The sequence below is a fragment of the Herpailurus yagouaroundi genome, unplaced genomic scaffold (genome assembly GCF_014898765.1).
Source record: "Herpailurus yagouaroundi ecotype Mexico unplaced genomic scaffold, PumYag 190, whole genome shotgun sequence".
Taxonomy (NCBI): Eukaryota; Metazoa; Chordata; class Mammalia; order Carnivora; family Felidae; genus Herpailurus; species Herpailurus yagouaroundi.
In genome coordinates this window covers 11,403,332-11,418,777 of record NW_024412421.1, presented here as the reverse complement: position 1 = coordinate 11,418,777, position 15,446 = coordinate 11,403,332, and the positions used below count along the sequence as shown (strand labels likewise).

The 15,446-nt window shown below is 55.2% G+C and overlaps 1 protein-coding gene across 5 annotated transcripts in view; it reads right to left on the bottom strand.

The window, feature by feature from the left end:
* Positions 1 to 961: 961 nt before the first annotated feature.
* NDRG4 (NDRG family member 4) overlaps positions 962 to 15,446 on the bottom strand; it is a 42,870-nt gene continuing 28,385 nt past the window's right edge. Inside the window, exons 1-15 of one of the 5 annotated variants that reach the window (XM_040498187.1) lie at positions 15,075 to 15,220; positions 11,634 to 11,739; positions 11,292 to 11,412; positions 11,145 to 11,207; positions 10,969 to 11,029; positions 8,196 to 8,282; positions 8,060 to 8,116; positions 7,643 to 7,746; positions 6,706 to 6,762; positions 6,577 to 6,628; positions 5,798 to 5,845; positions 5,569 to 5,604; positions 5,409 to 5,460; positions 3,943 to 3,981; positions 962 to 3,097 (exon numbers count right to left, since the gene is read on the bottom strand). In XM_040498187.1, the coding sequence (XP_040354121.1) occupies positions 2,943 to 3,097; positions 3,943 to 3,981; positions 5,409 to 5,460; positions 5,569 to 5,604; positions 5,798 to 5,845; positions 6,577 to 6,628; positions 6,706 to 6,762; positions 7,643 to 7,746; positions 8,060 to 8,116; positions 8,196 to 8,282; positions 10,969 to 11,029; positions 11,145 to 11,207; positions 11,292 to 11,412; positions 11,634 to 11,739; positions 15,075 to 15,095 (1,059 nt within the window). In that variant the 5' untranslated portion in view covers positions 15,096 to 15,220 and the 3' untranslated portion in view covers positions 962 to 2,942. Of the gene's footprint in view, positions 3,098 to 3,942; positions 4,065 to 5,408; positions 5,461 to 5,568; positions 5,605 to 5,797; positions 5,846 to 6,576; positions 6,629 to 6,705; positions 6,763 to 7,642; positions 7,747 to 8,059; positions 8,117 to 8,195; positions 8,283 to 10,968; positions 11,030 to 11,144; positions 11,208 to 11,291; positions 11,413 to 11,633; positions 11,740 to 15,074; positions 15,221 to 15,446 lie in introns of those variants that run through there. The other 4 variants (XM_040498184.1, XM_040498188.1, XM_040498185.1 and 1 more) reach the window with 4 other exon arrangements.

Genomic DNA, 15,446 nt, shown 5'->3' with positions numbered 1-15,446 from the left:
GCCTCGAGCCTGGTTCTGAGCCAACCACAACTCTCCCCTTCGGTCTCTATGAGCTGAGACATTTCGGAATAGAAGTCCGGGTAAAGAACAAAACTCCCGTTTTCCCGGTACCAACCAAGGCTGTCAGCGCACCCAGGTGGGCGACCAGCCTGCCTTCCTGATCTCGAGTCTCCGTTAGCTACGGTCATCTAACCGTTTTACACGGAGCAGGTTGTCAATGTGCGTGCGTGCGTTTCGGAGTGTGGGGGGTCAGGTTGTGTGTTTCCCAGGGGCAGGGGGAGGGTTCCCAGAAGTAGAATAACCCGCCTCTGCCCGCACTCGCTAGTATATCCGTTTGTCATCATTTGCATAGCACATGGTGGGTTTTATTTTTATTTAGATGCTTATTAGTTGACACATAGCAGGTATGCAATTATGTATTTATTGAGTAAATGAGTGAATGAGTCCGAAATGGTGGTTAAAACCTGGGAAAGTAGCATGCTGTTAAGTAAATGAAGCATTGAATAGAGAGTGTTTTAAAGCCAAACAATGCCAAAGCCAGTTCTCAGCTTTACAATATTATTAGGGTAAATTCCTTCTCCTGAGGCTCCGTTTCCTCAGCTGTGAAACTAATATCTACCCTATGGAATTAATGTAAGAATTGACAAGATAATGAATGTGATCAGAACAGGAAATAGGTGGGGCACATGGCTGGATCAAAGTCGGTAGAGCAGACGACTCTGAATCTTGGGATCTGATTTCAGGGTCCTGAGTTCAAGCCCCAGGGTGGGGGTAGAGTTAAAAAAGAAAAAAGAACCAGAAATAGAAACATGGATGGACACTCCTACATATGCAACCCCATCTAAACCTCAAGAAGCACCAGCCTCAATGCTGCCTTCTCACGAGCTTCCTATGATGGGCCTGGTGTCACCACACTCAAATTCTTCTTAGTTTATTAGTTTTCCATACACTTAACTCTTAATACTTTGACAAGGGTTTTTATTTGTTTTACATTTTGTCGTCTCAAAGTTTCATGACATCAGCCACCAGAATACACAAAATTAGGTTCTTCGCTTTATATAGACAGGAAAATAATAAATTCCATTAAAAGTTCACTTTGACCAAAGAGACAACCTCCGATGGAAAACCACACGCAGGAAGACCCAATATACATATATATATATATATATATAATGTATAGATATTTATAGATATCTTATCTGAAAGAAGACAGAAAAAAAAATCCAAGATTTGCAGCGCTATCTACAGTTAAGAGGGATTAATTCTACCAGCTTTTCAAACAGTCACATTTGATATTCAAAGGAAGCACATGAGTGAATAGAACTGGGGACAGACTAACACTCCACCAGGCTCTAGAGCAGTCTAGTAATGGCTTAAGATTCTAGAAGGGGGTGATATGTGCAGAAATGTGGATGCAGGTGTCCTCTCAGCCTCAGAGCACCCCACACGCAACTGTCCCCTCCATAGCACTGCCTTTATCATTGCTCTTTTACTTGTTTTAGACTTTGTGGCAATTGATTTAGGCTCCAAGACAAGTGGCTCCTGTTTCTGGGCCAGGAGATTCTCCCTGATGGTGCAGGTGGGTTGGATGTGTGTGGCTCAGTCCTGGGCTTCAGGTGAAAGGAGGGGACTGGGGTACATGGAGAGCCTTTCTCCTCTGCCTGGACCTTGTTCTCTTTTGGAACCTCCACCTCCCACCCCAGGACCCAGCAAGCCCCAGCCCAAGCCACTCCAACAGTCCTGAGATGGTGATGTGGGCCTGCAGAAGTCTCACTACCTTAGACCATTTCTTTCCAGATAAAATCTCTTCTTGCTTAGTGATGCCCACATAAAATGTTGGCATAGCTTGACCAGAACTCTCCCTAACAACACCATGTTTCTGGTGGCCTTGGACACACTGCTGCTGATTGGGTTGTCCTCCATGGAACCTGGGGACAAAAGAGGGGGTCTGCTGGGAATCTCAGCCACCACTGTCTCTAGTCACATACTGGCTCCTGAAGGCAGATACCGTGAAGTTCTCAGGGGTGCATCCGACCTTCATGGGCTATCCCAGCATTTAAGTTCAGCCCCCAAGTCAGGCCCCTATGGAGATACAGGATCAGGTGACTTTCTACCTCAGGGCCTTGGCTCAGACATGGGACAGGGCAACGAGGTGGTGGAGTGTGTGGGCTGGGACAGTCTGTGGGGTTCCTGCCTGTAAGGTCCTCTGTGTTTGGTCTTCCTGGAGCAGAGAAACCCTGTTCAGCCCCTGCCTGCCTGTCTGCCTGGCCCTACATCACCAGGCTAGCCCAGAGAGCACCAGGAAAACTGCTGCCTGGTCAGAGCGCCCCCTTGTGGCTATGGTTCAGATGATTGTCACATGTGCAAAAGACAGAAACAGATGTGCTTGGTGGGGGAGATGGGGAGAAAGGGGCCTGCAGAGCTCCAGGGCCCCTACCTCCTAGTGCTCCCCTGTGCTGTCTCCTGTCACCCCGGTGCCTGAGCTGGACCCCATGCTCCTGCTGTCCCAGCACACCACCTCAAAACCCCATCCCATCTTCAAACCTGCCCTGCCCATGGGGGTCATCCCATGCTTTCTTCAGTCCAGGATATTACCCTGGATCCTGCCCAGAGAAGGACTTGAACTCTTTCCTTAGCAGATCCCCTTCCTCCCTGAGCCCTGCCCAGACTGTGGGGAGTTGGAAGAGGGGCCTAAGTCAGCCAAGTTAACAAGGTGAGTGAGGTGGGGGTGGGGAGGAGCGAGCCTCTCAAACCATCTGGAGACCGTTCTGCTGCAGCATCTAGGATGAATCCCCTCACGTTTTTAACAAAAGAGAAGTGAACCCATTTCCTCCCCCGGCCTTCACAAAAATAAACTAAAGGGAAAATGAGCCGGCGCGAGGATGCCAGTGGGACGTCGATGCGGGCGGGGGCAGGTGGGCATCTCTGCCGGGCTAGGGGCTTCAACAGGACACCTCCATGGTGTGATTGACCTGGCCCAGCCCCTCGCTGCTCTCCGAGTGGGTGCAGGCCTGCGGGCGGCTGCCATCCACTGAACCGGCACTGGTGAGCGACGCGGTACGAGAGCGGGCGAGGCGGGTCATGCTGGCCGAGGGCACTGTGGGCAGAGATGGGAACGGGCATGAGGACTGGCAGGCGGGTCTGGGTGCCAGCAGGCAGGAGAAGGGTTGACACAAGCAAAGCGGCAAGACCCGTTTTTCCAATGGCACAGAGGCCCCTCCCAAGCCAGGGCTCTGGCACCTGCTCCATCAAGCCGGAGGCATGCAGCACCAGCGAGTGAATGAGCCAAAGAGGGGGGGACCGGGCACCCCGCAGAGGCCAGCGGGACCCAGCTCACAACAGCTGGCCAGAGCTATGGCCAGAATGGGGTCACTGCCCGGGTACCCCTGAGCTGCTACAGGGACGGGACAGAATTCCAGCGATGCCCCCCCTCAAGAGGATGATGGGACAGGGGAGTGGGACTACTTCCGTGAAGAAGGACTAGGTGTGGTGGCCACAAACTGCCCTAAATCTAATTTCTGTCCTTATTTGGAGTTTCACGAGCAAGACGCTCAGGGGCAAACTCCACCTCCCTGAACTCAGCTGGCCATTGGTCCAGCTGGGGCATGGTCAGACACCCTTGCACCCAGGGCCAGGCCTAGGCTTTACCTCTGAGAGGATCTGGTTCCAAATGCCTGAGCTCTGAAAGCCACGTGGCCCATGGCTACCCAGAAGCCAGACCGCTCTGAACCCCAGCCAATCTAGAGCCCTGACATGGGACGCAGCCCACTAGGTCCAGGATCTGTGAAAAAGCACGACTCTTTTGGGCTTTAGGAGGCGAGCGGGACACAAGAAAGTTCCAAACCACAGCAAGATGAGGCCCGGCCGCAGCGCTGCACAGAGGAAAGAGCAAGGGGTCCTGGGGTGGGGATCCATGCATCAGGGGAGGGGCCACAGGGCTACCTGCTCCTCCACTCAGCCTTCGGTCCTTCAAGTATGCAACTAAGAGAGAAGACAGAGCCAGAGGGGTGGGGCAGGGTGGGGGGAGACACAGAACACGGGTGAAGAGCGTGATCCGGCGAGGCCAGGGTGTTGCGAGGGTCAGGAGAGAAGACAACAGGACAGGAACAGAGCGGGCTGGGGCAGGGCCAGAGCTTTAGGAAGCCCCCTCCTGCCCACCCACTGAAGCAGCAGCCCTGGAGGGAGCCCTGATCCCACGGTGGAGGCACTCATCTTGCTTCTCCAGCCTGGGCTGTGACCCTGAGGGGCTCTTGGTGACAGGGCTAGTGCCAGCACCCTCACCCTTCTTCCGGGCCCCAGTTCCCCCATGTACAGAATGGGGGAGGCCTGCACAACCTCCTAAATCCTGCCCAGCTCTCAGGCTGCCTGGTGGCATTTTGCCTGGGGTCCTAAGAACATGTCCCAGCCCAATAAGCTTTGCTGGTCTACCCATCCCACAGATGCTCACGGGGCAGGCCCTCGGCTCAGGCCCAGCCACAGAGCTCCTGCTGTGGTTCGCTGTTGGCTTTGGCCTCTCTTTGCCCTACATCCCCACAAGAGGCTGGCAGGCTCCTGGGGGGCCAGAGGGATTTCCACTCCTGGCTGGGCCCCCAGTTTTCCCCCACGGGCCTGTCCTTCTAAGGAGGCACAAGCTCCAGAGGGTAAAGTCCAGGGGGGAAACATTCAGGGAGAAGAGTTTTGCTTCCAGCAGGAGAGCCAGGTATATGGGGGAAAGGGGAGGAATCAAGGAGATAAAAAGGGTGTGTGCATGTGCATGTGTGTATGTGATTTAGAGGTGCCCATGAGCAGTCTGGGGATATCATCCCTGCACAAGGGGCAGTTTGGAGAGGGGAGGAGAGTGGGCATAGCCACCCCTTGGCCCCTACTCCCTTGGGGTCTTCATATACGCAACCCCCAGGTTTGGCTGCCTTGTCTCTCTCCTAAAACCCAGGTGGCCTCACTTGCCTTCCTCACGCCCTAGATTCCAAGACCACTCTAATGTCCCTTGCACCATCCCACCACGTGTGACAAAAGCCCTTCTCAGGTGCCATAGGCCTGGCGGGGAGCTGGTGGTATACATGACTCACCTGTAGGCAGGCTTTCTGGGCAGGACTCAGCCCTGGGCTCTTGTCCCCCAGGGCTGGAGGAAGAGCCTTACCGCTCCAATGCTGCTAGGAGAGCACTGTCCCAAAGCCCCTCCAAGAGCGGAGGAGAGCCAGACACAGCCTAGGATCATCTACTTACAATGCAGGTGGAGACGCCCTAGAGGGTCCCCCGTCATGTGGGGAGCATGTGGGGACTGGCACAGCATGTGGGCCCTGAGAACACAGAGCTCATATGCCCACAGGCTTAGTGCCACCTGCCACCGTGTGCCAAACCCACTTTGCTGCCTGCCCACCGGTCTCTAGGGCAGGGGGAGGTATACTTACTGTAGCCCATGCCTTGCAGGAAATATTTGAAAGCCTCAGTCAGCTTCCCTGGCTGCAGAACAGAGAGACAGTACATGCTTTGACTGGCTGCCTGGGATTAGGGGAAAAGGAGGCTTCCCCCACTTGGGCCAGATAAGGGAAGGAGGGCCAAGAGTCTCACCTGTGTGACTTGGGGGAGCCCCCCGGAATCTGCCATCTGCAGGGAAGAGAAGGGGGTGAGCTGAGCGGGGGCCACCCCACACCCTGCCCAAGCCTCGTATACCTAAACAGGCTGCGCTGACCCGACACGCTGTCCTGCTCCCGCCCTGGATGGGACCCCAGGCAGGCCCCTCCCTGAGGCTGGGCCCTTGGCTGAGGAGCTGGCCTATGGCTGGGGAAGAAGGCCTCACCTTCAGGAAGGTCGTGGTGGTTGGATCCAGTTTGGAGTTGCACTCCACCTAGGGACAAGGTCAGCAGAGTAAGGCAGCCCCAGCCCCCCGGGGTATCAGGGGAGCCCCTGCCCCAGTTGCTAAGGCAGGTTCTATTCCCAGAGCTGAGAGGCTCTACTCGTGAGAAGGGTGTGCAGGGGGCAGACACAGGCTGGCACCGGGGCCCTGGCTGAGGCTGCCCCACGCCCTCCAGGCTGCCTTCTGAAAGTCAGGCCCCTGCAGATCAGGAAGCAGCGCCCCAAGGGACCTGAGATCCTTGGACTCCACTCATAACTGCTGGCCGGGCAATGTCCTCACGGGGAGCCAGGGCCACCTTGGTGGCAGTGGCGGGCAAAGTGCCAGGGACCGCGGGTTCAGGCGGTGAGGTGAGGGAGGGTCAAGGCTCAGCAGGAGACTGAGGCCCCTGCCCGAGTCCCCATGGCCACAGCAGCACACACCGCATTCCTCCAGGCCCTCAAGCACAGGGAGGGTGTGCTAGTTTCTGTCACACGGGGGGCTACCCTGGTACTCCTCACCCCAGGGACGGGGTGGCCATCAGGTGGTCTGGCCCTAGCTCCCTCCCGTCTCCACGCCTCCCTCACTCAAAGGGTGGGATTGTGCCAGGTGGTGATGCATCATGGCAAGACGGTGGGAGGTGGGGTGAGAAATCCAGCATCCAGTGCCTGGCCCTGCCAGCCAGAGGCCAGTGATCTCCGTACTCCCGCCTCCCACCCCCAGTCAGGACGCTGTCCCTCACTCACCACACCGTCCTCAGCAGGCGCATTATCCCCGACCACCAGCATCACGGGGCAGCTGCAGACACAGAGGACAAGGGCTGTCTGGCCTGGGCGTGGTGGGCAGGGACAGGCTGGGGGGTGAGGGGCACTCACCGGAGTGTCTTGGCATTGGGTACTGTTCCAGGCCGGTTAATGTCCAAGTCTCTGCGGCTGCAGGGAGAGGCAGAGGTGGGCATCTCAGAACTGGATCTGAGGCGGTTGTGTGCCCCAGGCCTGCCCCTGTTGTATTCCAGCCTTACCTCATCCTCCCACAATGGCAATTATGGCCCAGCATCCCGGGCTGGTCCCAGAGTTGGGGTTTACGGTTATTGAGTTGTCTCAACTATGGAAAAGGCTCTAAGAGATCCCAGTTAGGGGTAAACAGGGAGGCAGGGACCTGCTCTGCACAAACAGGGGTCTTCAGGCCATGTCTCATACATAACTTCTTCTCAGACCCTGCAATTCATGCCAGGTGGGCCCTGAAATTTGGCTCTCCCTCCCCCTTGAAGCACTCTGACATGCACCACCACCTGTGCGTGGGATTCCTGGGTCGTAGAGGAAGGCAGGGCCTAACCTCTCATTCTCCACTGTTCCTCCAGCACCATGCACACGGCAGGTGCTTAATAAATATTTGTACGAGAAAAAGAAAGAAGGGAAGGCCAGTGGGCTCTAAGGAGCACAGCTTGAAAACCATGGAGTTCATCCAACCCCCCCTCCCCTCCTACAGATGTCAGCCCTGAAGTTCAGGCTGGGGGCATCAGGGATGCTGCCCAGCTTCCCCCACTGCTCCTGGCTGGCCAGTAATGCCCCGGGGGAAAAGGCGTGGAAGAGCCCAGAAACCAGAGCTGGAAGCCCTCCCCTCCCCTCTGTCCTTCGAGGGGTGTGACCTTGGGCAAGAAGTAACTCTTTTCTTCTTGGTACAAGTTGTTCATCTACAAGCTTGGGAGAGCACGTCTCCTGCCTGCCTCCTTCTGTGACTGGTTGTACCGAGGGGACAGAGGGGGCACTCTGTGGCCTGGTGCTGCGGAGCTGGGCCCCAGGCCGCCCGCACCTGTTGTACATGTTCCAGAAGAGCTGCAGGTTGGCCTGGTTCACCACGTTCCCGATCTGCTGCCGGTAGCTCTGCACCAGCTCTGTGTTGCTCACCAGCTCCTCCTGGGCCCATGGGATAGATGGGGGAGGTGCACGGAGGGGAGCGACAGACAGGGATGTGGTCTCAGACGGGCACAGGTGTCCCAGACAGAACCACCCTCGCCCCATTCCCAGCAAGTGAGGGAGGAGGCCTCCCACGTCTGTCTCAGGAGAGTAGAGTGAGACAGGTCAGATGCCTCATGACCCCAACCCAGATCCCCTCCTGGTAGAAGCCCCAGGTGCCCCTGGGCGTAGACAGAACCAGGCCCTCCAGAGGCTCCCAAGGACCCCCAGTTCAGCCACCACTGCTGCTCCTGTGGGGGCCCCACCCCCTTACCTGGCTGAAGAGGTGGGATAGCACCGTGTCAGGTAAAGTGCTGGTCAGGCCGGAGAGCTGTGGGCCGGGGTGGAGGCCAGTGTGAGTGCCGCCCCTCACCACCACCACCCCCGTCTGCTAGGTGGACCGTGCTCACCTTGGTGGCCGCCCAGTCGATCCAGCCTTTGCCGTTGGGGTCAATGTTCATCAGCACCAGCCCCTCCACCAGGTCGGGGAAGATAAGCTGCCATGAGAGGAAGACAGAGCTTGGGAGGCTGGCTAGTATGTAGGGAGCCCCAGCCTTCCCACCTGGCAAACGGGCTGTGAGATGCTGACTGTGCCTATGTCACAGGTGGTTGGGAGGGGCCGAGGAGGACGTGCTCTGGAAGGGCTTTGAGGAGCCACAGACGCCTCCACTGGCTACAGATGGAAACCTGCCTGCCCCCACCCCACCCCTTCTGGCTGCCTCTGCTCACCCTCTACCCCATTCAGCACCTTTCAGTATTCTTTGATTGGCTTCGAGTCTATGCCTGTATCACTGTTTTCCACCCCTTTTAACAGCTCTTTGAATCTGTTTGATCTGTTGTAAAACTGAGGATTAAACATCCTCAATAAAACATTTTGTTTAGGGGCACCTGGCTGGCTCAGTTGGTTAAGCCTCTGACTGTGGCTCGGGTCATGATCTCATGGTTCCTGGGTTTGAGCCTCACATCAGGCTCTGTGCAGACAGCTGTCTCCCTCTCTCTCTGCCCCTCCCCCACTCGCGCTGTCTCTCAAAAACAAAAAAATAAGACATTAAAAAAATTAAAAATAAAAATTAAAAAATAAAACACTTTGTTTCTTTGCTTTCATAGAAAAAGAAGCTCTAGTGAAGTAAGAAACTGACCTTTCCAAAGCCTGTTTTGTGTTTGATGGTAAAAGAAATTCAAATGATCTGTTCAGGTGTTTGCCCACATTTAGGGGAAAATGGTCATATACATACGACTTTACTAGCCTGTCAAGTTTATCTGGGGTGACAGGGAATATATATATATATATATATATACACACACACACTATAAGTAGAGTTATATACACTATATATGGTAATATATATAACTATATAGTTTCATATATACTACTGTATTACTATATATAGTTTTATATATAGTTATAACGATATAGTTATATATATACATATACTTATAGTATATATATACATATACATATAGTTATATATATACATATATATGTATATATAGTAGTTAAGTGCTGAAATCCATACTGGAGTTGAAAATTCCTGGTCTTTTCTTTTGAAAAAAGAAACACTTTGAATCCTGAAAATTAAGTTTTTGTTTTTAGAGATGAAAAGCTTGTGGGCTCCTACCCAACACGATGTTTCTGAAATGCAACTTCCTTTAAACCTTCCAAACTTAATGTAAGTGTAATTTTTGGTTAAGAAAGGACTTGTATTTCAGGCAGCAACCTCTTTGACCTTGGCCATAGCAACTTTTTACTAGACACGTTTCCAGAGGTGAGGGAAACAAAAGCAAAAATGAACTACTGGGACTGCATCATGATACAAAGCTTCTGCACGGAGAAGGAAACAATTAACAAAACTAAAAGGCAGCCTATGGAAATGACATCTCTGATAAAGGGTTACTATCCAAAATCTATAAAGAACTTGTCAAACTCAACACCCAAAAAAATAAATAATCCAGTTAAGAAATGGGCAGAAGACATGAACAGACATTTTTCCAAAGAAGACATCTAGATGCTAACAGACACATGAAAAGATGCTCAACATCACTCATAATCATGGAAATAAAAATCAAAACCACGATGAGATACCACCTCACACCTGTTAGAATGGCTAAAATTAACAACACAGGAAACAACAAATGTTGGCAAGGATGTGGAGAAAGGGGAACCCTCTTACACTGCTGGTGGGAATGCAAACTGGTACAGCCACTCTGGAAAACAGTATGGAGGTTCCTCAGAGAGTTAAAAATAGAACTACCCTAGGATCCAGCAATTGCACTACTAGGTATTTACCCAAAAGATGCAAGAACACAGATTCAAAGGGGCACATGCACACCAATGTTTATAGTAGCACTATCCACAGTAGTCAAGCTATGGAAAAAGCCCAAATGTCCATCGACTGGACATGGATAAAGAAGATGTGGTATACATACACAATGGAATATTACTCAGCCATCAAAAAGAAAGAAATCTTGCCATGCGATGACATGGATGGAACTAGAAGGTATTATGCTAAGTGAAATAAGTCAGTCAGAGAAAGACAAATAGCATGATTTCACTCATATGTGGAATTTAAGACACAAAACAGATGAACATAGAGGAAGGAAAAAAAGAGGGAAGGAAACCATAAGAGGCTTAATGATAGAGAACAAATAGGTTGATGGAGGGAGGTGGGCGGGGGATGGGCTAGATGGGGGATGGGTATTAAGGAGGGCATTTGTGATGAGCACTGGGTGTTGTATGTAAGTGATGAATCACTAAATTCTACGTTTGGAACCAATTTTATCATCTATGTTAACTAACTAGAATTTAAATAAAAACTTGAAAAGACGGGAAAAAAAGCCTTATGCTTAAATATTACCCTAATTACTGAATGAGTGATTAGGATAATCCTTACTTAGTGGCTAGAGCAGTTAGTTGTATGGTTTGCCGCTAAAAGAAACTTTGGCTGTGGATAATGGTAAGCAAGTTATAGTCTAGTCTTTTGAGGAAATGTGTGGAAAAAGTAATCTTCCTCTTTTTTTTATTTCCTAGGGTGAATAAAAGAAAACAAAGGGCTCTTCTGAGTGAAGAGGAAGTGGCGGGGAGGGGAAGGAGAAGGAAGAAAGAGCAAATGTTCCTATGGTTGAAGGGTGGCCCCCTCCAGGAGACATCAGCCCTGGGGTGGGGGTGGAAGTAAGGAGACTCACTGCAAACTTGGCCAGCACATAAGCTCCGGCTCCTACTCCGATGCCAATCACGTACTTGAACCTGGTGGAAAGCGTGGCTGGTCACTCCAGGGCTCAGGGAGCTACTTCCCATGATTGCCATCAGGTGACTCTGATGGCCCCCCCAGCACAGGGACAGGGTAAGGGCAGAGACTCACCCAAAGTGCTGTACCACGCTGGGGAGCATGGCGGCCAGCTGCTCCATTGAGGGGAACTGGTACCTGCAGACAGAGCAGGAGGTCAGGGCCAGGTGCTGCCTGGGGCACAGAGCTGGGAAACCTGGAGGGGGGCTCCCCGGTACCTACCCCTGGGGAAACTGTGACGCCCCCACCTGCTGACCAGGGGCATCCACGTGGCACACCACAAAGTGCTTGGTGATCTCCTGCATGTCCTCAAAGTTGAAGAAGGTGTTGAAGCACAGCTTGTCTGCAAAGACACACCTCTCAGCTGTGGCTCAGCAAAGGGGTAGGGAGGCCTGTGGCCCTGAGAGGGAGGGCAAGGCAGAGGTGGTCAGCCTCGTGGCCCAGCAGTGACACCAAGGCCCAAATGGCTAAGGGCACCAAGCTGAGGGTGAGTGGGGATCTCCGGGGCCCTGTGGGGAAGGAGGGGAGGCAGAGGAAGGCAGGATGAGGCTGGGGTGCACTCACGATTGAGGCCCACATCATGGTAGGTGAGGATGGCCGGGCGGTTCCCTTTGGGGGAGCCCCGGATCACCACGTGCAGAAGGCCATAAGGCGTCTCGATGTCATGTTCCTGGAGGGGAAATGGTACCAGACACGCTGGGCAGCCCTCACTGCGGCTTACGGGCAGCCTGGGGGCTGATGGGCCTGTGGTGGGGCCTCCACCTCCCAACGGGGGGGCATCTCATTCTCATCACCCCAAGCAGCCCCCAGGGAGAACAGAGCAGACGGAGCACTCCTTCCCAGAGGCGTCTGGCACAGGGACAGCATGAGCCAGTCTGCACGGGGAAGTTCTGCAGACTGGTGGAGTGGGCGGCCAGTGCCCAGGCCCTGCTGCCCTTGGCCCTGCAGAGTCCAGTGAAGCTCGTTTTCTCTGTCTCCCTGCAGCCCCTCCAGGACAGTTCTGCCACCCTGGCCTGAGTTGCGACCTCAGCATGTTCCTCCTCCATTCAGAAGGTGAATGGCCTCAACAGCCCTGCTTAGAATCTGCAGTAGCCTTCCCCTTTCAGCCAAGCCCAGCCTCCAACCCCTACACCTGACCCTGGCTCCCACCTCCACACTCTTACTCATGCTGTTCCTTCCACCTCGAATGCCCCTCCCCCAGATCCCCAAGGCCTCCCTTCCAACAGGGCATGGTTAGATGTGCACTCCCACCCCAAAGACCTTCTTGCAGTGACCACTATAGGATCCTCCTGTGTTCATGCCCTTGGTTTTGTGGCTTGGGGTTTTTAGTCCTTCAGGAAACAGTGCTGGATGATGTAGGTTCAAGACCTCCTCTGTCCCTTACTGTGTGACTCTGAACAGGGTATATACCACTTCTCTGTGCCTCAGCCACCTCTTCCCACACATCTCACGGGGACCCCATGAGAACAGAAGAAGCTGATGTCTGTGGAGCATGTAGCACTTGCAGAAAAGGAGGCTGAAGTGCTCAGGCGTCCCTGAGCCTTAGGGAGGTGCCCTGCTGGCTGGTCCCTCTGCCAGCTAGTCACTTTGGGCCACTAGAAGGACAGACTCTAAGAGGGTCTGTCAGAGCTGAATTAACAGCCTTGCCCTGCACCAAGGGGATCCCTGTGGGTTGTCCCTGTGAGTTGGAGGCGAAGCTAAGGTCAAGGGCAGGAAAGGAACAACATGTGTGCCAGGTGCCATGCATGTTATGCATGCATTTGCCCCTTTTGCAGATGGAGGACGCTTAGGTTCAGAGAGATACCATGTTTCTGCCCCTGAGAGAAAAGGGGAGACTCAGGAGGCAGGAGACAGCTTCCTGGGGCCTGGTGTTCTTGGGTCAGGGCTCAGAGGACCACTGTTCAGGCCTGTGTCTCCAGTGGGGAATGACAAGGTGATATAAACCCTATGGCCAAAGGCCACACCCTGGGAGCCACAATTCTGCTGTGAGACCTTGTTAAAGAAACCTGATGTCCTCTAAGTGGTCCCAGGTCCACCACAGCCTCCCCACATCCTAGGACTGTCCTCCCTCAGGGCCATCAAAACAAGGAGCACTTCCTGCTCACTGACTCTGACCAGGCACTTCTCATGTGTCTTCTCATTTACTCCTCACAGGGACCCAAGCCCCAGAGGAGCAAACTGAGGTTTGGAAAGGAGAAATAACTTTCCCAAGGTCAAGTCCAGAGAAGTTACAGCAGGCCTTGCCAGGTGCCAGCCTCAGAGATCAGGGGTATGCAGTCAAGGCTCCACCCAATAGATTTGCAAGCAGGCAGTTTTCCAGAGCTGCCTGGCCCTGCTTGGTGGCAGTGAGGGGTGGGGTGGGGGGCGGGGAGGCATGCAGCATCCTCCACAGTCTCTTAGCTCTGAAGAGCAGGGGCTGGGGCAGGAGGGATGCACAGTGCTATGGAGGGAGGGTGGGGAAAGACTGGGAGGGTTGCGGGCAGGAGGGGCGCCCATCGCACAAGAGCTGCAATGCGCTTCCTGCGGGTGTGAAGGGCAGGTCCGTGTGGGGTCGGCTCTAGCCCTGCCGGCTTCAAGTCCGGGCCCAGGGTGGCAGTCTTCCACCCTCAGACTGCCACCACCTCAGACTCCCACCCTCTGCGCGTGAGGGGTGTCTACCCGCCTCCCAGCCCTGGTGTGACCGCAGCAACACCATCACCGGTGCCTGGGCAATGCTCTCCCTGCTAAGGCTTAACTGCCCGGGGTGGGATGGGCTGTGGAGGGCAATGGCCCGGTTGCTGGGCCTCTGCGGCCCAATGACTTGGCTGAACCCTCCCCGGCCAATCCAGGCGCTCAGACCCAGCTCAGCCAGATGGAAACCCAGTGTCCCCGCTCCTCCGGGTCCTGCACAAGAGGGGTGATCCAAGGGCCGCGGCCGGACCCACTAGGCGCCCCCAGCCCTCAGGGCTGGGCGCTCCCATTGGATCCTGGTGACGTCAGAGCCCCCCCCTCCCCGCCTCCAGGTGGGCGCCCGCGAGGCACAGCTGCCGCAGCAGCAAGGGAGGGGGCTCTGACGTCCTCTCTCTGCCGTCCGACTCCTCTCTCCTGTGACCTTGAGGACTGGAGGGGGGTGCTCCCAGCCGGGTTTCAGCACACGGAGGGGGTGAAGGGCTGGGGGGAGGGGCTAGTACAATTCATTCCATCAAACCGCATCAGGGATTCGGCCCCCCGGGTGCAGACCCGGGGTAGGCGCTGACGTTGCTGCCAAGGTGCAGGGCACCCGGTGGTCTGTGGCACCTTCAGGGCAGGCCAGGCGTGGGGGGTGTAGGAGGTGTGCTCCTGCTTCTCCCTCCTGGAGGAAGGACAGCACCCCGGGGCAATGCTGCCCCGCAGGCTCATGGCTCCAGCGTTGGCTTCCCCCACCCACCAAGTAAGACCCGCGACCCCCTCCTCGAGCTCTCCCCCGCAGGGACCTGGGCCTGAAGGCTCGGGTAGCACCTCCCCCAGACCTCCCCGCCTCAGCCGGACTGGCACAGCAGTTCCCTGGGGACCACGGAGGCGCTGCAAGCAACTCTTAAGGAAGGAAGAGGCTGTCTGTCCTTCGATTGTCACTTCAGTGAGGCGATCCGAACAACCAAGACAACCCTCGCAAGATCAGAAAGGTGGAGACCCCGACACGTGCAGTGAACACAGCCTGCCCCAGGGCTGAGATGGTCACAGGCGCGAAGCAGACGCCCACCGGGCACCTGCGAGACGGAGGGCACACCGCCAGGGGGATGTGCACGCGCTGGCACACCGGTCCACCCAGGCTTGCGGACAGGTCACAGCCCTTCCCCATAGACGCTGACTAGCAGCTAAACCCTAGCTAAACACTGATGCAGGCCAGGGTTACCAGGGAGACTAGAAACTGCTGGCCTTGCCTCGGTGACTCCCAAGGTGAGGCGACTGAAGGCAGATCCGCCGCCAGGGGCAGAAGGATGTCCCGTCCTCCCTGCCCACCTGGCCGCCCCCAGAGCCCTCACTCACCCCATCCCAGCACTCCGGCATCTTGCCGAGCGAGAAGGCGATCCGCCTCTACCAGGAAGGGCAAACAAAGGCCTGAGTCACCACGGTCCAAAAGGAGGGGGCAGTGAGAAGGGGAGACGGCGACGCTGTGATGGGGCGCCGCTCCCGGGCCATTTATAAGCAGAGGCTCTTGGCCTAGGCCGGCCCCGCCTCCCTGCGGGGTTTCTGCGCAGCCACACGCTCCCCCCGCCCCCAGCCCCCGCTTCCAGATTGGCTGTCGGGAGACAAACCTGACTCTGATTGGCTTCCGAAGTCCTCTCTCACCGGCTCCTGCTCCTCCCCCTGCTCCTCCCGCCCCCAGCAACACATCATCCTCCATGGTCCCTAGCCCCT